This window comes from Xiphophorus couchianus, chromosome 22, assembly GCF_001444195.1.
Source record: "Xiphophorus couchianus chromosome 22, X_couchianus-1.0, whole genome shotgun sequence".
In the NCBI taxonomy this organism is placed as follows: domain Eukaryota; kingdom Metazoa; phylum Chordata; class Actinopteri; order Cyprinodontiformes; family Poeciliidae; genus Xiphophorus; species Xiphophorus couchianus.
In genome coordinates this window covers 11,040,727-11,063,954 of record NC_040249.1, presented here as the reverse complement: position 1 = coordinate 11,063,954, position 23,228 = coordinate 11,040,727, and the positions used below count along the sequence as shown (strand labels likewise).

Below are 23,228 nucleotides of genomic sequence, written 5' to 3'. Positions count from 1 at the left end.
TTGGTTGCATTAGATTTTATTTAGGGGAATCAGAGGAAAAGTGACCAAACAGAAAAGAATGCCTCATTTTTCAGCATTTTATTCATAAAAATGTCTGAAAGTCATTTTCCCTCCATTAAAGAAGATAACAACCAATATTCCCTAATATCTTAATGTGACAAAATGTGGGAAAGTTCCAATGTAGGTTAGAGAAAAATAGGCTTGCACACTTATCAACAATTATATTTCTGTACTATGGAGTACAGCTAATTTCTATAGAATTCCTTGCAGTTGTACTTTCCCTGACCTACAAAACAGGTACGCTGAGCTGATGCCAAAGCTGATACCCAAGAATTAGACGTTCCTTCTTCCTAAACATGTCAGGGATTAAGTTTAATAGGCTTCTGTTGTCTGCTGCCATGGGCATCTCTTTACCACGCATACAAACCTCAGACTTTGTCACGGACTATGGACGCAATGATTTACCTTCTGGTTGTAATATTAATAAAAGCTGAACCATGTAGAAGTTATGCTCGATGTTTAAGTGGGTGCAGCTGTATTGATGACCGTCATGGAAGGTAAGACCGGATTTCATTTGGCGCCGTCTTGCTATTTTTTGATGCGCTTATCTGTCTCCGTAAACGGTTCTGGGATTTCTAGACTAGTTTTGCCAACAAAGTAAGAGATGAATAGGAATACTCTACTAGTGGTAATCTAGTGACATCCAGTTATTTGTATGAAAGAAAACCAGTTTTAGTTGATCAAATGCGCTTTTCCACAGGTCACTCATATGTATGGAAGAAAGCGCCTTCGGGGCCATTCCCGACAACCTTCCAGACGATTTGACCAAAATACGGATAGAAAAATCCCACTTCACTGAAATCCCCAGAGGAGCTTTTTCCAAAACACCCGCAGTGGAAAACCTGTGGCTGAACTTTAACGATATCACAGTTATAAACTCAAAAGGTCTGGAGGGTTTGGGGAACCTCACCGAGCTCCGTCTGCAGGGGAACAAGCTGCGATCAGTACCATGGACAGCGTTCGAGGACACACCGAACCTCAAGATCCTGGACCTGAAGCACAACCAGCTGGACGTCCTCCCGGAGCACGCCCTCAAATTTCTACCAGGGCTCACATATTTAGATTTATCCTTCAATCAGCTCACGGTCATATCGAAAGAAGTCTTCCAGAACTGGCCTCTTTACCAGAAAATACAAAATGCAGAGGAGCGGGATGTCACAGCGTCCAGGACAAACGTCGTCCTGGCGCTGCACGACAACGCCTGGCTTTGCGACTGCCGCCTGAAGGGCCTCGTGGAGTTCATCACATCCTTGAGTCCTCCGATCATACTGATGAACTCTTACCTGATCTGCTCAGGGCCGGACTTTAGGGCGGGCAAGTTCTTCCACGAGATCGAGCTGCAGGCGTGCACGAAACCAGTGGTCAGCACGCCGAAGGCGAATATGAGCTTGCCTCTGGGATCCAACCTCACCCTGCACTGCTACGCCAAGGCGAGGCCGGACCCTGCTGTGTGGTGGACATATGGTCTGAAGATAATCAGAGGATTTCATGGTAAGAGTGTGATGGACTGTCAGCTACACTGCAGCTAAGGCGATAAAATTGTGTGAAATTAGATACTTAAACTTACATTTTAATCACAAACATATAATGTTTATGCCAGAAAGAGTTATATCTGGATATTTGGTATTTATAATAATAAGTGCCATGCTATGAGACCGCTCTGCATCACCATTCATTTAAATTGTTGTAGATTTAAGTGCAGCTGTTTACTTAATAATGTCGGGTCATGGTGTTACAGAGTAAAGCTCATTTCACTTGATCTTTAGACTGGGAAGATTCCTGCTGTCCATGGCTTTAAACAAGAATCTACTGTATGTCCAGTGCATTATTACATTTTCATTATTTGATTGGGTGATCTCCAAAGCTCTCTGCTGGAGAACTGCATCAACATTCTCCAATGTAACAAATTATGAGATACATTTACTACAAGGAACTCACACCAATTATCTTTATTAGGGGGCTAGCAGAGCTTATCCTTGGCACTTTGGTCCGCCAGCTGATATTATGAGTTGATGCCCCTCCCAACATTTGATTCTAAGTCTTACTACTTAAACAATTGCAATAGCATGAAATTTTGCTGTGTTACATAGAAAACTTGATGACTAACTTTAATAGGTAGTTGCAGTCTAAGTCCCTGGGTGAACTCATATTCATAACCTTTAGCATAATAATAGAAGATTGTAGATTTTTAATTATAGAGACTGTTGATTTTTCTAAAATGGTGTCAAACATGAAAATCTGAATTTCACATTAATTTTCTTTAACTATATAGGTTTCTTAGTTTACCCATTTTACTGGTAAACTAAGAACCCTTTACGATATAAACACTCTTATAGTATAAACATAAGTATCTACAGGAGCATTATTAGGCAATATTGCTTTATCTAAACTAACCTACACCAAGAAAATCAGACGCTCAACATAAAACAAGAGCTGAGCAGCAGCATTTTCTGCATCCAATAAGCAAATAACCCTGCCTTAGTTGCCTTGTTGCCCTCCCCAAACAAAGGGAAATATTGCTAAAAACATCTCTTATCTTCATCAGGAATAAAGCTATGATTTATTAATTATAACATATCTGTTGTCATTTGCAGCCGTTTTCATAATGGTAAAGCAAATGATGACTAGCATTACCATCAATCCATTTACATTACGTGCAAATAATTATCAGAAGGCACAAATACTAATTTAAAACTACATCTGATTTAAAATTAAACAGCTGAAATATGGAAAAGTATCATTTTGCTGTTCAAGCTATATGCAAGAATTTAAAAATTCTGCTACATTGTTTAATATAATTTCCAATCCATTTATAAATTGGTCCTTTCACTTTAATGGAATCCTTGAGAAGAAGATCGCTTCATGAATTTTCAAATGAATCTTTAAATAATTTTGTATGTATTATCTAATATTTTTGCCCTGCACAAATGTTAAGTAACAACACATATATTTTTTTTGTTTTCTCAGAGTCCCAAGAAAGAGTTTCCGATGACACCATCAGATCCCACCTGGTGATTCCTTCCCTTAGTGCAGCAGACCGTGGGGTCTACACCTGCACTGCCGTAAACTTCATTGGGAACTCCTCGGCGAGCGTCCTCCTGGATGTCATCTCTGCTGACAGTGCCTCGTCATCTCACGTCGCAGGCTTCCTACCTGCATCGGACGTTGCTGATGAAAATGTCTTCATTGACATTCGCATCGCCAAGCAGACAGTGCGTGGCATCTCTATTGAGTGGTTTGCCGCCCTAGAACGGCCCTCCGAGACATGGTTTACCATTCACTTTGGTCAAGCTGGTGATGATAAGAAAGAAATGACCTACATTGGGCCTGGAATTCACTCCTACTCCATCTCAGATCTGATGCCTGCCACCAAATACGAAATCTGTGTAACTCTAAAGAGCCAGATGCCACGACCAGGCCAGTGCATTGTGTTTGTGACAGGAACTGACATCACAGAGATGGAGCAGAGGGAGAAGCTAATCCATATAGTGGTGATAGTTTTAGCCATGGTGCTGGCCGTGCCGATAGGCATGTACGTCTGCACCACTGACACTCGAATTCCCTGCTATGAGGTCATCATAGAGTCGTGGAAGAGACGGCAGAGAGAAAGCAACTCATCTGGGCTGGAACGGGAAAGACAGGGCACTTTTGACAGCCTGCAGGCTGCCAGTGATGAAGAGCTGGTCAATAAAGATTTCAATGAAGACAGAAAGGTGAGGAGGAGGTCTGAAGACAGATTTCGTAAAGGCAAAGATGATCAGAGCAGACTTACCGCTGAACTATATTGAATTAATAGCACATTAAACATGTCAACTTGTAACCAAAATCCCTCTTTGGATACATATTCTTTTAGATGTATAATTTAGATGTTTGTGAAGTTAGAATTTTTGCAAAAAAACATTACAAAAAATGATAAGATTTTCAAAAGCAACAGATGTAAAAAAAGAACAAAGTCAAATAAATTATATTAAATCATTCTTTTATTTAGGAAAAAGAATTATTTTTCCTAAATAAAAAAGTATTCAGTTGGAATCTTTTATGGGCAGCAGCAGTATTTCACAATTCAATTATGCAATTCTGAAATGAAACAAGGTTCTATTCACGGGTAAAAAAATAATTTTCATTAGTCTGAATAAAGCTCTGGAAAAAAAATGAAGAGCCCACTGCACTGAACCATACTGAAAACTTCCTGGTTATTCCACCAAAAATTGATGTCTGAGCTCTTCCTGAGTTAAAACATTAACTCAGCATTATTTTAGGTCTGAGAGCAATGCATATTTTCTGTTATTTTGACCATTTCTCATTTTCTGCAAATAAATACTAAATTGTTGCTTGGAATTTCTGAGACGTGTTATCAGTAGTTCATGGAATAAAAGAACAATACTTGTTTTGCTCAAGCATATACCTATAAAAAGTAAAATCAAAGAAACTTATTATTTTAAGTGGTCTTTTAATTTTTTCCAGAGCTGTATACCTGTCAAGCCAAAAAGGGAGTCAGAGGGGACTTTTAAATTTTAATGTGTTTTAAGTATATATAAGTTTTGCAAATTTGAAGTTTAGCAACTCAAATTTTCCTTGATTAATTTCCAGCACATCTCTCTACTGATGAGTCAAAGTAAGGACATGTTTAGGACATGATAGCTAATGTGATTAGGTTGCTCTTTAGAAAATGTTTTCAAATGCTTTAGTTGGTAACAAAAGTCCAATTACCATCACAGAGAGCCACGAAGTTCACTTTCTCTTTACTGTTTACCTGTTGATGGTCATAATGTTATGGCATTTTCGGGAACTCAATAAAATAGGCTCTTAACATAAACTCCTGTTTATATGAAGAATAAATAGGATTTTATTTATTCTTCTTAAAATATAAATAAAGTTCTTCCGTTTTTCAGTTGGCCAACTGTTAACTTTTATTTCTCACTTTATTCATTTATTTCTCACTACATTCTTCACAACAACAACAACATCAACAACAATAATAATAATAATAATAATAATAATAATAATAATAATAATAATAGTAGTAGTAGTAAATTAATGCCTTATTACCTTGGGTAATTTTTTACTCTGAATTGTTCATTTAGGGTTTCTCCACTTATTTACTATTTTAATCAGATCTTTAATTCAGGCTATTAATGTAGAAACATGTTTTCAACTACGCATTTGTAGAGCATGACACAGTTTCATGGTTTGGTTTTAATTCTCTCTTTCTCCATTCTAGGCCAAGAAGGTTGTTGGAAAGGTGTGAAAGATGACTGTTGGGTCACCAATGTATTTCAAGGATTTGCAACAGTATAGAAAATTGACACATGTATATATCCTACCGTATGTATGTTTCTCTCATCGTCATTTATTTGCTGATTGAATTTGAATTATGAATTTGCTACTCTGACAATGATTGAAATGGATGGGAATAAATTTCTACTGTGGGGTTCTGTTGGCTGGTTTCAGTTTTTAGACATATTGGACAGAAGGTAGCCAGTTTCCTAAAAATACTTTTTAAATGAATGTCTTGACTAGGGTGTGTTCGTGTTCTGTTCATATAGTGTAATATTTATCTAGATATTTGTCTCATAGAATGTGTACATAAAACATCTAGCTGTGGTTTTATTGAAACATTTTATGTTTGTCGTCCTTTTGCCAAAACCTTCCTTCCTTTTGCAATAAACCAAGAATGGAATTATTTTTAAGTAAAATTATGTTTGATTTATCACTCATGACTTGTACAAAATGTATGTAAAATGTCCTTTTCTTTAGTAAAAACTACCATCAAGCACTTCTTGTCAAGCTTGCTTATTCCACTAATGGATCTCTGCTTAATATGAGAAAGAAGACAATAAACATAAGGATTTATTGTATGGGCAGAGAACATTTCTCACTTTTAAGGTTGTAATTTAGTAAACCCATTATTCGCAGGAATAACACAACTATTTGCGGCTCATTACAATGCTATAAACACAGACTGACTGAAATAAAATTACTTATTTCAGCTACAAGCTTACATTCTCACATTGACAAACACAACTTTTCAGATTTCTGAATTAATCTAATGATGTTTGTCTATAAAAGAAAAATCAGTTCTATCACAATTTCTTTATTTTTGCCCCTCTTTTTTAAGCATACATGTACAGTTGCAAAAAAACCATACAAAATATCATGAGGTTCATTTGTCAAAGCAACTCTACAGTAAGTCAGATATAGTTTTGATTAAACCCCTAATTCTGTAATTTGGTCTGATATAGCTGGAAATCAAAAATTATAATTAACAAAAATGAAGGCTTTAAAATTGTGCGTAATTAATCTATGTCATGTGTCTAACGTAGAGAACCGAGGTACTAAATAAAACATACTTTTCAATAATAATGTAATTTGTTGAATATTACTTTGCATATTTTCTGCAGCTCTCTCTCTTGACTCCAAAATGCAGCTAAAAGTCACATTTGCACTGACCGGCTGGGACAGATGGCACTTCGGATATGCAGCAGCCAATGGCATTGTTCATTTGACATAATACCCAAACACTTGCATCCTCTCTAACATCCCTCCCACCGTCACTTTATGATCAGATCAGACAAACCAACCCCCCCGTCTCTTGCATTTTCCTCTGCTCTCTTCAGTGACGTAAAAAGATCAGTTCAGCCGCGCTTGGACTCATTTAGGATCAAGGTTTTAAACAGCTCACTGAGATTGGCACCTCTCGTTTTCTGCTAGGCAGATGTTTTGTTATTGTTCATATGTGGTTATGTGATTTTGAGGGTGGTGTAAGGTTGCAGCCTTTTGCTGTAAAATCCTTGGTCTCCATATGACAGAAGAAAATGTCACTTTTATTATTCCCCAATTTAATTTGTTGTAACCACTGCTACAACTTATTATTCATTCATGTATTATTGACTTCATTATTCAATATTTGCTCTAAAAAATGACTTTTAGCTTAGTATTATGATGTGTGGTAGACTTAGTATAGTAGATGTATAGAGCTGGTAAAGATTATTATTAAATGAAGCTGGCCTTCTTTATAGACGATAAAGAAGGCCGAAGCTCAAAAGTTATCAAGGATGATCTCTTATTTCATATTCACTTTTAATGGATAAAATGTTACCTTAAGGTATAATTCTGATGGACATAAACATTGCAAATAAATAAGATGTCTCCACATTAAGTGAAAGGAATAACGTTTTTTATTGAAAGCATAATTGTTTGAACAATAAGAAAAAAAATATTTACTGAAATATACATACCATAAAATGGTAAATACATCAAATGTGAATATTAATGGTAATGCAGTGCTTCACATCTGCACAAAATGTTCAAGACCTTCTTTGTTTGACCACTTTGGCGTTCTTCCCTCTGCCTGATCCTTATGAGTTGAAGGACTATAAAATTTCTTGGAAGACGTTTGCAAGCTAAGCAAACAATATATTTCCAACAAAAACGCTGTCAAATATGTCTTAATATTCAAGAAAGAAGAGCTCAGTTATTACAATTATGAGATTGTTTGATCAACCACAACAAAAAATGATTATTCATTTAGAATTAGGATTTCAATAAGAACAATAATACATATGGCAGTTTTTTCCACTTATAAAAATTACATTATATACATGAAATGAAACAGGTTCATATTTTAGTTTAACTTATTTAAACTTATAAGAGCTTGCATTCATGCACACAGAACAATGCACACACACATTGTTCTGTGTGTGTGAGCTCTGTTAATGATTGAGTTCATCTTTGTATCTATGCCAATTTTATTTTCAATCTCATCACAAGGTGTAAAGAGCTGCAGCTTGTTCTCATCTGGCTGCAGTAGTGATGATCTGGTGATGATTAAACAATAAAAGACATTTCTCAGAAAACTGGACTTGCCAAAAAGACCTTGTGTTGAGATTGCTTATCCTTTTGAAGTGAGGTTATTAACTGTAATAGTTCCTTTATACCTGTATCCGAACGCTGCCACATTAGTGAATTTGTAGAAAATAGAAAAATACTCCTTATATACTGTAGATGTGATGGTTTAGGTCCAATTTATAACTCCTGATCCACTTCAATATCTGCTTATCTGCATTAATTTCTTCATAAGAACATGCCACTAGAGGTCCACCAGTACTTTCAACAGAACTCCACCAGTAACTTTTTTACTGTGATTGTGGCTATTCTAGTGACATAAATAAACACATGGCAGATAAAGAAAACTGTAATTAAAACTTTTTTGCAGAAGAAGAAAAATAATGCTTGTTTTTAACAAGGACAGAGTGTGACGATCGGCTGGTTTCCACATTTGGGTAATTTATATCTCACGGTGATGCGAACACTGTGTTGATATTGAGGCTGTAGTGAAAAGTTTGTATATGTTAAAGGCTTAAACAGCTGGTCAGATTTTCAACCTCTGCTGTTGCATTTATTTCCACAGGTATGAACAGTTTTACTATGAGCTGATTTGCTAAAATGAACTAAAGCTGGGAGCCCATCTAGCTGGCTGTTAAGCTCCCTTCTAAGTTCTACAAACTTTGCAAAGTTTGCTGTTCTACAAAGTTTCCTATATGACATCTGTCTCTGGCAGGTAGAGGAACTGTTACCGATAATGAACCTCACTTTACAAAATCTTAATCTTTTTACGTGTTATAAAGTGATGCCATTTTCTTCTGCTCCAGTCTCATCTTCAGTTCTGAAACTAATGCTTTGTTTACAGTGTCCCTTCTGTCCATTGTCGGCTTCTTTTTGGGTTTGGGGACCACAACTGCAGAGACTGTGGGTACAGTCCAGTGTCGTTCTCCTGGTAAATAGGTGGGCGGCGGAGGGGGCAAAGAAGGTGCACAGGGTGGTGGAGGCCAATGTCTTACAACAGTACTGAAATTGTTGTTGTAGTTGACATTGTTCACAATCACCTCTGGTTCTTGCTGTTCTTCTTGAACTGTGAAATCCTCTCTTGGGGTCTCTGATGACTTAAATGGGCTTTTGAAGTTCCAGAACGGCTGTTTCGGTGGCCTTCTCCGTACTCTGCGGCTGGGCAGGATCCGATTGGACTTTTTGTTACGCAGGAATGTGGCGGTGGAGATGATGACTGTGACTATGACCACAAGGCTAATGATACCAAAGAGCATACCTATGATTTGTAATGAGTTGTTTCTATTCATCTCTATAAATGATCCCAAAGGCCCCCCTTTCAGTTGAGTCTGTAAAAGAGCACAAGAAGAATTCAAATCCATGGGACTAAAATCACACAAAGATTTACTGTTCTGTAGTGCTGGTATTGATTGATTAGTGATATGTTCAGAGCTATAAATTGCTTATAGCTCTGTACTTTTAGCTTTGGTTTATATGCTTCTTCGGGTGTTAATTTGAATTTTTCTTTAGCTTTTTTAGGTTTTGACAAGACAAGATCAGAGAGGTTCGTGGAGGAACCAATAGACCATTCAGCATTTGAGGAGAACAATATTAAAATAACAGAAAAAAACTTAAAAACATACTTTGAAAAATCCAATCCAAAAATTTAAAAGGAACAATTCCTAGTGCCATAATTAGAGTGATACATCAAAATATAGGTGACAAACTTGCAAATTTTGAAAGATTGTGCTCCCTTATGTACTCTTTTACAGACACAGTCTTGATGTACTACAAAGTCCTCTGAAAACGAGTAGCTGCAAATTCTTGGAACCACAGAGTAAAAACAACAGTGCGGCTGTGCTGATGATCTCAAGGCAAGTTTCATTTATGACACAGGCCTCCGTGCAATCTTTCTGATCTTGCCCTGAGGTTGTACACGGGTCTTTTTCACAGATTTCCAGTACATAGCGGTTGAAATGACGATTGTTAGGGAGACAGCGAAGGTCACGAGGGTCAAACAAATCCCAAACACTGCCCCGGGACGTTTCCTTAGACCCACGAAGTATGAGACAAATCTGGATTTGATCTGAAAACATCACAATTGCATCTATGAGACATTTGTGGCTATAACTTTTCAAAAATATATATTTCAAGTAAATTCAGCACAGATCATTTCTAAATTTATGATTCACTCTAAAAGAGTCAGACTTTGAGGAAAAGTGTGAATAAGGAAAAAATTAATGTCTGCAAACTACCGGTATAGACAAACTACTTGACTTACAGCTTCAGTGATGTCAATCTTGACAACTGCAGTGGTGCTGAAGGATGGCTGACCCCGGTCACGAGCCTGGACTACCAGGGACCAACTGCAGTCTCTTTTCTTGGTAATATTCTGAATGATAGCCATTGACTTGATGTAGGACTTTAACTTAATTTCTCCTGTGTCAGCATTTATGTCAAAGATGTTGTTGTCTGGCTCGGCCTTCATGATGGCGTACTCGATAACATTGTTGGGTACTTCTGCGTCGTTGTCCATAGCCTGTAGGGGAGCTGTTCTTAAATACGGCAGTTGTTCCAAAAAATATGTTTGACTGAATTTTAATTTATCTACATCCAGTACCACAACAGTGCATACCTCTATTTTCACTGGCGCTCCTATCACCATGGTCTTCTCCAGGAAGTTATTGTTGAAAGCAGGTGGATGGTCATTCAGATCCAACACGGTCACAAAAACTTCAGCCAGGCTGTACTTTCCCTCAGCATCCTCTGCCTTTACATAAAAGTTATACTTAGATCTCACCTCAGCATCCAGACTCGCCCAGGGCTGGGTGTAAATGATCCCGGATGTAGGCTGGATCAGAAACCTGCAAATAAATAGAGTCGAATAGAAATATTCCTTACTTTCACTGAGTATTTTAAGTAAACATGTTACCCTTATAAATTATTACAGTATGACCAGGTAATCTTAAATAACCTGGATTGGTATTGGAAACAACAAATGCCATAATTGGGACATCCTTAGTGTCATTTCTTTTTAAACTTTAATAAAAATTAAAAAAAGATTCCACATCTTCATGATGTAGCTGTGAATTAAAATACAACAAATAAAAGTTAACTCTAAGAAGTTTGTGATTCATTGTGAAAAAGCACGTGGGTAAGAGTAGCCAATTAAGAATACTGTTTCCTAGCAATTCAAAACATTTTGCAAATCTGTTAATCTGCAAAAAATCCATTTGAGAAAATGAAACATTCATTTTGTTGAACTTTTAAAATTTATGCATATAAGTCAGCCTCACAATTTTAGAGATTATCACCAATTTACTTGAGCGTCACAGTCTAAGTGAGCTTTGTGTTGATATGAAACACCCATCTTCCATATTATTGATCTGTTCCTGATGTGTATTGCAACAACTAAGTATTGTGAGCTAATTGTTAAAAAAACAAAACAAAATAACCATTTTAGCTTATGTTTTTTTCTTGAAATAGCTCTATTGTTTTTCATAATAGTTACAGTCAGTTTGGAATTAGATCGTATTTACTGACTTGTTTGCATGACTAACAATGAATTTTGCTGTAGTACAAGGTACGCAGAAGCAAAGAGCAGTCTATTTTCTCCTCCAATCCCATTAAGGGATTAAAGCAGACCAAGGCTGATACGTACTGCGTTGCTCTCTGACATCCAAACCATCCACAACCTTCTGTGAAAATGCATAACCTCTGAAATTTGTCATTCTAAAGTATGGCATTTTAGCCTTGAAGGAACAAATTGTTAAAAGTATAACACAGGATAGATGTCAAATGTTTTTGATTAAACGAACATGTAAGCGTAAGTGTTCCAAATCTCTCGCTGATGCTTATTTTGGAAATCCTTTGCTCTGCCATGTAACATCACATATCGACTTAAACTCATTACTGCAGAGCTCAAAATCTGCATCAAATATTCAAAAAAATATGAACCACATGAGATGGTTACAGAGAGCAGGCCTTGTTAACAAAGCTCGTGTCATAATGTAAGAGTTTGTTTTAATTTGTATTTTATTAAAAAACAAACAAACAAATAAACAAAAGAACACATTTTCACTTTGAAAAGTGATTTCTGGTCCTTAATATGAAGGGTTTTAAAGTAAATAGAAATTTGGTGGACCTTCTTCTGTTCACAAAGGAAGAACAAAGACCCTTTAGATGTTTTCCTGGAAGTAGAAATCAGTGGATTCCCGAGGTTACAAGACTGAGATTCATTGAAAGGAAAGAAATGTGAAAACAACAAATAGAACCAAAAATATGTGATTTTTTTATGTTTCTATGGCAACAGATATCTTTGCTGTTTTTTGTGTTTGTTCTACAAATTTCCAGGTTCAGATCTATTTAAAAGTTTGTTATTCAGTTGCGAAAACATGGCATTGGCAACAAAGGCCACTTGTTTTTGTTGTTGTGAAAACAAATTCTCTCTTACTTCATCAGACATAGACAAAATACACAAAATTTAATTTTTAAAGTTCGTAGATGTTTGAATACATAACATAATGTATAAATTATTTTTTCAAAATTAATCTAAATAAAAAAACCCTTTATTTAGTAGTCAAATAAGACTGGCTAAGTAGCAATTTATGTGGATATTTTTTCTCTTACAAAGGTATTCATACACCATAAGGTTTTTCACATTTTGTGAAGTTACCGCCACAAACTTCAACTTATTCTGTTGTGATTTAATGTACTACCTATGGTCGTACGGTCAACATGCAAAACACTGTGAGAGGCATCCAGATAATTACCCTGCACATAACATCTACAAGGTAAAACAAGGTGGTGGCAGCTTCCTGCTGAGGGGATTTTCTTTCTTTAGCAGGGACAGGAAAGCTGGTCTGATAGGTTTGATGGGAAGATGGATGGAGCAACAGACGAACAGCCTTAAACATATAGCCAGAACTATAACAGAATTGTTTTGTTTGAAGCACATGCAGGTGTTACACTGGCCAAGCAAGTCCTTGTAATTCTACTTTACAATTATGCACTGCGCTCCCATTTAATTAGGTTTTATTTATCTTAAAAACATGAAAAAGTTTAACTTCTGACTTGTGTAAGGTGACTACTGCATTTACAATGTGATGAATATGCTATAAAAGTCTACATACTGTAATAAAACAGAAGTAAATTTCTTACAAATCTTGGCAGTACTCACACATCAGCCCCCGATCCGTAGATAGAGTATTTTACTTCACCCCAGGGTCCTGAGTCTGGGTCTAAAGCCTGAAAACAATCACCAGTGACACATTATCAAGTGGAAGAAAAAAATATGGTGTGCTTGCACTGATTATATTAGTGGAAGAAATTCCTTATACTCAATAGTTCAGTTTTTTATAAAAAGAGAATCTCATTCTATTTATTTTTTATTTACTTGAACCTTGAAAACTCAACTCAATTTGCTGGATAAACCAGTCATACGTATGTGCATGATGTTACAGGGGTTAGGTCTGAAAACAGTGCCTATCTGATGACGAAATATTATCCTGGGCTTCGGCTAATCTGTCTGTCTGCAGCTGCTGGGAGGTCTGTTCAGTGTCTCCATGTGTCCAAGGTCACTTGTTGGCTGTTCTTTTATCTGATTGAAATTGCCAGGGATCAAGGCAAAGAGCCTGTGTGATGTTTGCTCAACGCCAGGACTTATTAGTTGGACTCCCTGTGGCTTTTGATCTGATATGAACCGACAAGGGCAGAGGATGTGTTACAGCAAATATCAATCATTTCAGCGTGTCCTTTAAAGTTTTTGTTTTACACATGGACATATTTTTGCAGCTGTATGTCCTGATACATGTTGGGGGCTGAGTAGGGGAGGAGGGTGAAGCCAGGGTATTTGCTGTTACACAACAAAATGAAAGTGATAGCCATCTGGCAGCTTACCTCGCCTAGCTTTTATCTACATGATTTCACATATTATCCCAACCCCCACAGCCCAAAGAGTCTACATTTAGAGAATTAAAGGGCCCTGTTGAGCATTTTGTCCAAATCACCACTGCGTTATTGCTCTGAGTGACGTATGTCCGTACTGGCATGTATTTTTAGACAAGACAAGAAGTCTCTCACCGTGACTGACACCACATTTGAGCCGCCGGGTGAGTTTTCGGGAATTCTGGCGATGTAATAGTCCGAGGAAAATTTGGGAGCGTTGTCGTTGGTGTCCAGAAGGTGAATGATGATGTGTGCTGTGGCGCTGAATCTTTCTGGAGTGTCAATCTCAACTGCGAGCAGCTGAAAAAGACAAAAATAGCTAAGAAATATTTTCAACTTCAAAACAGTGTTTTAGGCTATGGCAGGAAGAAAATTTTACTGAATATGTTGAAGTTTTATCAGTGAATATATTATAATACGGGGATGTACATAAAATTCTCACAAGATGTTGGTGACAGGGCTTGTAATCTACAAACACCAATAACTCATCCATCCATCCATCCATTTTCTGTTCACCCTTGTCCCTAATGGGGTCGGGAGGGTTGCTGGTGCCTATCCCCAGCTACGTTCCGGGCGAGAGGCGGGGTACACCCTGGACAGGTCGCCAGTCTGTCGCAGGGCAACACAGAGACATACAGGACAAACAACCATGCACACACACACTCACACCTAGGGAGAATTTAGAGAAACCAATTGACCTGACAGTCATGTTTTTGGACTGTGGGAGGAAGCCGGAGTACCCGGAGAGAACCCACGCATGCACAGGGAGAACATGCAAACTCCATGCAGAAAGACCCCGGCCGGGAATCGAACCCAGGACCTTCTTGCTGCAAGGCAACAGTGCTACCAACTGCGCCACTGTGCAGCCCCCAATAACTCATAATTTTGTTTAATACGGTGGCATGATACAAATAAGAAGCATTGAACTCTTAAAATAAATAAAAAACTATTTTGGTAATAAAAAAGTTAAGAAGGCTTGTGTATGGTTAGATGCATTGCTCAGGCCACCTGCTTTCACACAGTCTTAAAATTTTGGAGGTTCTGTGAGACCCATCTATGGGTTCTTTAAATAGATATTATTGGCAGACAGATGTCTTATCGGTAATACACTAAAAAGCAGCCCCCCACACTAATGTGCCCACCTACAATTTTTACTGTTTATATGTTTTTGGGGTGATGCACAGTGATTTCTGCCTCCTCCAACAATGGTGTGTACAGTCACATTCTAATCAAACTATAGTTTCACAGTATTTCATTGAGGACCATTGGGCTTCACTATATTGCTTTTTGTTATGGAAAAAAATATGTTTCTGCTAACTTTAGATCTTTTCTTTGTGAGTGGTCTTTGACTCATGGACAACTTTTCTGAAAAGTCCAGATTAACCTTTTCATAGCCCATCAAATAGGTCATAACCAGCAGACATTGTTTACACTGGCAGGGAATCGGACTGTTTTCTAAATCCTGATAGATTAAGGCATCTTCTTGTCTTTTGATCCATTTTTATATCTTCTTTGCTTCCTGTGCAATTATTCCCTGCTGTTATTTAACTTTATTTTGTCTAATCTCATTTATGGACCTATTTGCTTCTACTCTGTATTAATCACTTGGGTTATCAATTATATAAATGTATGCCTCTAGTCTTGTCAGAAAAATGTCTATTTAAGAAAACATTGACATTTTTACTTTTCCCACCATATTTTGTTGTCAAGAGTTTACCTTGTATGTTAGGAAGTGATGCTTCTCATAGTCCATCGCAGCAGAGTCCTCCACTAAGATTGTTACTTGGGCCTCATTGAGTACAGTCTGGGGGACGGCTCGCAGCATTCGTCCTGGTCCAATCAATCTTAGATTAAATTTGGCATTTGCACCCTGCAACAGCATGAACATACATCAACGTGCCATTCAAAAAGCCAACACATTTTATGCTCAACAAACGGAAAAATCTGAGTTGCATGCTGTCTTTCCTGTTCAAGTAAAAGCTTTTTGTCCTTAATTGCTATAGTAATAAGAGTTAAACCACTCGGATAACAGCTTAAGTAATAATACCCTGAGTGAAACATGATGTTAGTGGACATAAAGAGTCTGCTCTTGTGAGAGTATTATCATGGAAAATCCATCCAGCATCAACCAGTGATGTAGCTTTTAAAAACAAAAGGCGCTTGCGTAAGTTGACAAATGGCACAGCACGCACTTTTCTGTTTCCATTGACTTGAATTCAAATGCATGGGATATTAATGGGAATGGTTTTTGATAATAGTAGCTCTTTCTTGACAGCATGGCACTCTCCAAAACACACAGTCATTGTTGATTAAACCTGCTTCTGATTAGATGACAACATAATACTTTCACAAAATTAGTATCACTGTATAACAAATCAGACCAGGTGGCCTGGAGTGATGATGGTGTTTTATTGTTAATGCTACATAATAATATGTGCTGTGGTAAAATTTCTATAAACAACAGTTTTCTACAAGAGATCTCCTACCTTATCAGAGTCATTAACTGTGATTTTCAGTCCCCGGAGTATTTCTCCCTCTGGTGGATGCTCGTACATGGTCAACTCAAACATATTCTGTGGGCCATTCTCCCCATAAAAGGTTGGGGGATTATTATTTAAATCCACCACACGTATCACCACTGTGGTCACTCCATAGTCCAAATCTTTGGCCTCTGGACTTATTTCTGTTGCCTGTCCAAAGGTACAATATTGGGTGATTTTGTTTGCACAAGATAAACATATGTTGCCATCTCAAATCACAAAGGAGCAAAATGCTCAGTAAAAGCAAAATAAACAATAATGTCATAATTCAAAGAGCTTGAATGTTTGCTTTCTTTATAAGTTAAGAAAAATGGGTTGGTTGGAACTTGCATTACCCTGACTTTAATGTTGAAGATTTCTCTTTTCAGATAAATTGGAGCAACCAGCAGGGATATGCAACCACTTGTCTTATTAATGCCAAAAACACCGTCATCACCTAGTGAGACAAAAACAAAGAAAGGCAGATAAACACTTATTTATTTATTTTTATTAATTCTTACTTATGTAGCTGTAAGTTCCCCCGCAAATGTTTGCTGTGAAGGCTCACCTTCTTCGAATGAATAGCTGACTGGATTTGGGTTTCCCACATCTCCATCTTTGGCACTAACTGTAAATATTTCAGATCCCTGTCAAAGAAAAAACCTGAGAATCCTTTACAAACATACAATAAGTGTGACGTTATATTTTGATACCTAATGAACTACAGTACTTTAAAAATTAATATAATTAAATTAGTTTTGTAAATCAAAATTTCACTGAGATTCAGAGCGAGCTTCTAAATTCTACAAAATCAAAGCTATTTGCAATTCTGATAATTTTTAAGACTGCATTTGTCCCTGTTTCTTGCACATTGCTATGCTTTTCATTCCACTCAGTTCTGTCTTTAAAAGTTTTTAGCAATGACTTTTAGTGGTTTAACCTCCTCATGGAGGTTGTCAATGACTGTTAGATGGATTACTGTCAAGTCAGCCATCTTTCCCATTACTGTGTCGGATACTTCTTGATTTTGTTTTGCCATCGTGGTCTATTCTAATAGCTTTCATAAGCTTAACAAATACATTTTACATACACCACAATGTGTGTAATGAATTTATTTTACAAAATGGTTTCACCTTTGTTAAATAATGTGTTAAATTATCACTTTTATATGTCAAAACTTTAGAATAGATATGGGTGTTATATGCATACTGTTAGAACGACAAATGTGGTGAATGTGGTGTGATTATGTGTTTCATTCAAAGTTTTTGGGAGATTTTAACACTCACCGGCACTGAGATTTCGTAAACATAGCCAAAGTAGGGGGTTCCAATAAAAAAAGGTGGAGTGTCTTGTGCATCAATCATATTGACAGTGAGCGTCGCAGAGGATGACATAAATTGTTCCTTGCCATTCAAGTTGCCTCCCCCATCCTGAAACAAACACATTGAGATGTTCACACAACTATTTATTTCCTAAAATACATCTAAGAGATTTTTAAATAATTGTTTCATTAAACAAGTGTAATGTTTCGTTCTTTTCTCTTGTATGGCACTAGAATACACTTTAATAGAAACTTGAAACAATGACATGTCGTAAAACATCTAGCAACTGAAGGTTTAACTTATTCAAAACTACTCGCAGTCAAAACAGCTTCATCCAGTGAGGAAAGTGTTGAAGTGCAAGTCAGAAATAAATATTCTTGATAGAACTTGTACCTTTGCAATGACAGTAACAAAGTGTGTTTTTGTTTTCTCATAATCCAACATTTGTCCAGATTTGATACGGAGAACTCCGCTGTTTATGTCAATCGCAAACAAATTGGAGTGTGGTGACTGTAACAAAGGAAAGAGCAAGAAAAAAAAAAGCAAGATTGAAATCTAGTAACACAAGCCTGTAACTGCAAACCCTTAGAAACTATAACACATGTGGAGGTGGACAGATGGAAGAATAATAAAAATTCTCCACAGCTGATTGAATTAGCCAACATCTCTGTATCTGTCAATTTGAATGTACTAAACCTCATGTGATTATAGACGTAGCAGACTGTATAATGCTGGTATAACTAAATGTGAACGCTCCGCATTCATTTCTGTCTGTTACGTTAAGGCCAGCTGTTCTATAGTCCCAATAGCCCAAAGTGCAAACTAGTACTACCTACCACCCACTGCCAAAGCAGCCCTCTAATCTTTCAGTACCTGACTCTAATGTGATTGTGATGTAATCCCTGCCTTCAAAATAACACCACCACATGCAAGCAAATGAACAAATGTGAATGTACAACAAAATCTGATTGATACTAACTAGAAAAGAGCTTCATCTATACATAGAGTTGGTCATGCAAATCAACATTAGCTTAGTTCATGAATCATACCTGGAGATGGTAGGTAACTGAGCCTCCAGAGCCCGTGTCTTTGTCCACAGCCTCCACTTTGTAGATACTTTTACCAGATTCAGTTGTCTAAAGTTTGCAAAGTGGACAAAGACAAGTTCACATTTATGTGATCATATTATTAGATAAGAGTCTCTTTTGGTTATGAAACTAAAACTCAGACATCTGTTTATCTTACTTCCAACACATCTATGATTGCAGGCATGTTTTGGAATTCAGGCTTTTCATCATTTGCATCCGTCACAAATATTGTGACTCGTTCAACAACCTGGAAGGAATAAAAAGGGTATCTGATTTATTTTAAACAACAACTAGACTTCATCCTTAAAACCATCCACAACGTTGAACCTACTGACGGGTGAATTAAGCAGCACTGAATATCTTAGGTTACTCAATCACTCTGCTGATATATAATTGTCACAAACATGTAGACATTTACTGTTATTCAAGTCCACTAACATAATTACAAACGATACATGATGGAATTGGTTAATTTTCAGTTTGTCTGGCCTTGAGCATGAACTGGATGTTATTTTTCCAATTTGTGAACTTTACCCAAGACTTTTCAAGTCACACTAGTGATGCTTCTAGTATGTTTTTGGATGTTGAATATGTAATTGTAAAAAGAAGTTAGTTAGTTATTTTTATTGTCATTGAGGTGTTTAATATAATGAAAAAAATATATACTGAATGCTGTTAGTAATGGTTCTTAAACAGAAATTAGATTCAGGTATAATAACAAAATCAGAGCACTAAAACACTAGAGGTCTGAAATCATGCAGAAAACTCAAATCAGTGCACCTCTAAGATTTACAGAGTACACATGCCTGATAAAAATTTAATTGTTGAAAAGCTGCATTTATTCCAAAAAATTACAAAAGGTGTCTAAAAATTCTCCAAGTTTCTCATATCAACGACATTTCTGGCAAATGGTTTGCTTGCTTGATTAATTATTTTTCTTTAAATACCTTGCTTCTTCCATCTGTAATGCTGATATTAACATCAACCGAGTCTTGTTGCTACATAAAAAGAAAGAAAAATATATTTTTGTAAAGGTTCAACAATGGTTGTGTGAATTTATGTTTTAGTTTTGAGCTTACCTCTCTATCCATTGTTTCCACTAATGTAATATTTCCTGACTTTGGGTCTACTCTGAAGTACTCCTTTGACCCTGGGTCAAAGGAAAGACCATACCTCACCTCCTGGCCTTCAGGGTCTGTGCCGTTAAGTTGATAGATTTGTGTACCTAAAAAAAGAAAACACTATATCATAAATCACAGTGACAAAGTTTCCTGACCGATAGAAAGTGAACCACATTCACCATGATCAAGCAGTTTCTCACATCAACAGATGGTGACGGCAGATGAACAGGGCATTTAACAAGCTGTCCAACTATCAAAGATTATCTAGCATTCTGAACTCTCAGACACCAAAGTTACCAAAGCCTCAAACTGGACTGTCATTATTTTAGAGAGGTGGATGAGTGGGGTCTGTCTCACCAACAGGGGTATCCTCAGAGAGGCTGAACAGGGCCAGATTCCCATTGTTGCTGGATGGGCCATTGTCGTAGAAATAGGGAGCAAAGTCTGCCTGAGCTGAGGATGGAAGCATTATTCCACCAAAGTTTGTGAAAAGAAATGCATTGCAAAACATTTTTTTGCATTTAGCTTTAAACAGAAACCAAAGCATCTTAAACTCTCGAATGTTTGTCCTTTTTTTCATTTGTTAGTTTTGCAGCTAATCTTATGTGATATACATAAATATACACATTTGTTTTCAAGTCCCGTTGGCTGGGATTACGTCAGCCTGCTTAGCTACCTCATCTAAACATAGTCAATACATTTTTACAAAATTTATTTAGCATATATCTACAGAAGTAATCACAGCTGCACCTCCTATATATTAATTTGACAAATAAATTAATATACTGAAATAAGCTTGACATTTATAAATAAAAAAACCCACAAAACGTATAATTATAAATTCGTAAATACAAAAAAATCTATTTAAATAAAAAAATCCACAAAGTAATCATACCAGAGACTCTTAAAAGCTTCAACAATCTCATTCTTATCTAATCACCTGAATATTGACTGTTATTGAAGAAAACTTACCTAGACAGGTTTGCACAAACACAAAAAGCAGTGGCAAATTAGAAATCTCCACATTCTTCATCCTACAAAATGAAGTAATGAAGCCGCACCATGAAGACAGCTCTGTTGAGAGTCATGCAGGCGCAGCTCGCAAGGTGTTTTCCAACGGCTGCACAAGGCTAAAAGCAGATGCTTACCTGGTAATCCAATGACCGCTAAGATTTACCCAGTCCAACTGGGCTTCATCATGCAGAAAGCCATAACATACCTCTGTCGGCAAAAATGAGGTAATAACAACTCTGTAAGTAGGTAATATATATTTTTTTCTTTTCGATAGTTTTGCTCAGAAACATGCTTTGATTTTCAGAAATAACAATTTTATTCTTCAGTCAGAAAAATTGTAAAGGGAAAAGAACTTGATGGACAAAAGTTAATTGTGTAATCATGGTCTCGGTTGCTCTATTATGACGGTTATTATGGTCAAATAGTTCTGATTTAGTTTCATCAGACAACAGACACACCTTCGAAATTGAAGGTCTTTGTCACTGTGTGCATTTGTAAGCCGTTGTCTGGGTGTTTTGTTTCTTTTGGAATAAAAGCTTCCTCCTCCTGGAGTGGCTTGTCAGCCATGTTGATACAGAATACGTTTCACTGTGGATAATGGCTTCTGCCAGCATCTTCACTAGGTCTTTGGCTCTTGGTCTATGGTTGATTTCCATAGTTTGCCTCACACAGTATTAATTTAAATACATAGGGTGATGTGGATACATTTCTTTCTTTGTTTTGTGTTAATAATAATATTAATGTAATTCTGTTGGTAAGAAAGGAAAAATTCATGTCAATGGGGTAGATATGTTTTAAAAGAGTTTTTCTAACATCCTACAGAGTCTAAACTTTACAAAATAAATCAATAAATAAATAAAATATCTTGGGGTTTTTAGGTCACGTTGCCTTTTTTCAAACCGAAACCCATTTCTAGATCATTGAATTTGATTCCTGCACAGTAAGATGATTGGACATTTCCATGATGATCATACTAATGAGCAAATATTTACACATTTACACAGTGGCATTTTCTTGCCTGATTTCAGTTTCATCAAATGAAACAATGTGTTTGTATTGCCTTAAAATACATCAGCAGGTCTGCCTCCATTATTCTATCACTTACCATGAAGATTTTAAATCTACACCGCAACCTGAGGACAACAGGAAACACCTCTGTAGTGGAAAAATTAAAGTAAGGCCACACCTGCTAGTTGTATTGTTATATGTGTATTCTAAGTTTCAGTATATTCCCACCAAGTTAAACTATTTTCGTTACATGTACAAGGTTGGACGTTGTTTTCCCCAGCTGCATGGGAACCAGTCTATTTCCCATGCTTAGGATCCCTTATCCCTTTGTATAAAACTCATGTGTTGTCTCTGCCTGGCAGAGCTTTCATCCAGACCTGCTTCATTACTGATTATCCCACAAGCTCTCTGTATTGTGCACAATATATGAATAAACCTGACTGAGTGATTTCACCAGAACAGTGCTTGGAAATAGTATTTTTTCCACGACACCTCACAATATTAAGAAAAAAGGCAAACCACTAAGTAAGTCTACTGCATATAGTTTGCATGCAGAAAAATAAAAAACACAGAGACCAAAATGAGAATTTTTTAAAAAAAGATCTAAACTTCTGTAGCTCTCTAATCCCCACCAAGTTTTTCACATTTTAACAGTGTTTTCAAACACCACCTCACCAAGAAATCCAATAGCTTTGACAAAACCAGTCAAACGTTGACCTGCATCTGTGTGCTGTTGGTAACGTTGAGGCTGCATCTTCAGGTTTTGCTCTCCTGGGATCGGCAGATGGCAAGCCTGAAGATTAACCCACTGTGCTCTAATCTCCCTTCATCTTGTAATGCACAGACCCTCCATGTTGAAAACAGACTCCATCAAATGTGAATGCAGAGCACAATTAGCACTTGTCCACAATTAGAGCACAAGCGTAGTCATGTGAACAACACTGTTGGAAATGTAGCAATTGTGTGCAGTTATTTATTTCCCCAACCAAATAGTGAAATTTTTTTCATATTTCTTCCTAACTGTTTTTAAACTCAGTTAAACTTTTATATTTTAAATACTAAAAATGATAAAACAAAACAAAAAAAAATCTAATAAATATAAAATGTGATAGTAAATGGACATAAATATTTGTAATGTATTTTCAAGGATGGGATTAAATACATGTTTAAAAGAAAGGTCGCTGCTCGTCTTTAGTCGTCTTCTTAGTTTCTAATCCTGTGAGTGGAATCACTGCAGCACATGCTGATCTCTTGTCCTCTTGGTGACAAAGTCATTACACTGTCCTGAAAAGAAACTTAAGAGTGATATTTATCTTTACAGCATAT

At 36.8% G+C, this 23,228-nt stretch overlaps 2 protein-coding genes across 5 annotated transcripts; one reads left to right on the top strand and one right to left on the bottom strand.

The window, feature by feature from the left end:
- The first annotated feature begins 422 nt into the window (after window positions 1-422).
- lrit2 (leucine-rich repeat, immunoglobulin-like and transmembrane domains 2) lies at window positions 423-5,743 on the top strand. Of its 2 annotated transcripts, XM_028006383.1 has the most exons (4): window positions 423-557; window positions 761-1,551; window positions 3,028-3,773; window positions 5,282-5,743. In XM_028006383.1, the coding sequence occupies exons 1-4, from the start codon at window positions 448-450 to the stop codon at window positions 5,306-5,308; spliced, it is 1,674 nt and encodes a 557-aa protein (XP_027862184.1). In that variant the 5' UTR covers window positions 423-447; the 3' UTR covers window positions 5,309-5,743. The 2 variants fall into 2 exon arrangements, with proteins under 2 accessions (XP_027862184.1, XP_027862183.1); XM_028006382.1 differs by lacking the exon at window positions 5,282-5,743 and having other exon boundaries at window positions 3,028-3,883.
- A 1,484-nt stretch (window positions 5,744-7,227) lies between these two features.
- On the bottom strand, window positions 7,228-20,992 carry cdhr1a (cadherin-related family member 1a). 3 transcript variants are annotated; one of them, XM_028006123.1, is made up of 17 exons: window positions 20,853-20,992; window positions 20,238-20,333; window positions 19,839-19,984; window positions 19,707-19,757; window positions 18,917-19,006; window positions 18,721-18,807; window positions 18,065-18,181; window positions 17,636-17,779; window positions 16,918-16,996; window positions 16,706-16,806; window positions 16,317-16,520; window positions 15,548-15,700; window positions 13,966-14,130; window positions 13,064-13,131; window positions 10,520-10,748; window positions 10,166-10,423; window positions 7,228-9,233 (listed from the first exon to the last, which is right to left on the bottom strand). In XM_028006123.1, the coding sequence occupies exons 1-17, from the start codon at window positions 20,911-20,913 to the stop codon at window positions 8,673-8,675; spliced, it is 2,610 nt and encodes an 869-aa protein (XP_027861924.1). In that variant the 5' UTR covers window positions 20,914-20,992; the 3' UTR covers window positions 7,228-8,672. The 3 variants fall into 3 exon arrangements, with proteins under 3 accessions (XP_027861924.1, XP_027861923.1, XP_027861925.1); XM_028006122.1 differs by lacking the exon at window positions 20,853-20,992 and having other exon boundaries at window positions 20,238-20,582; XM_028006124.1 differs by lacking the exons at window positions 7,228-9,233; window positions 20,853-20,992 and adding an exon at window positions 9,746-9,970 and having other exon boundaries at window positions 20,238-20,585.
- Between the last annotated feature and the right edge of the window lie 2,236 nt (window positions 20,993-23,228).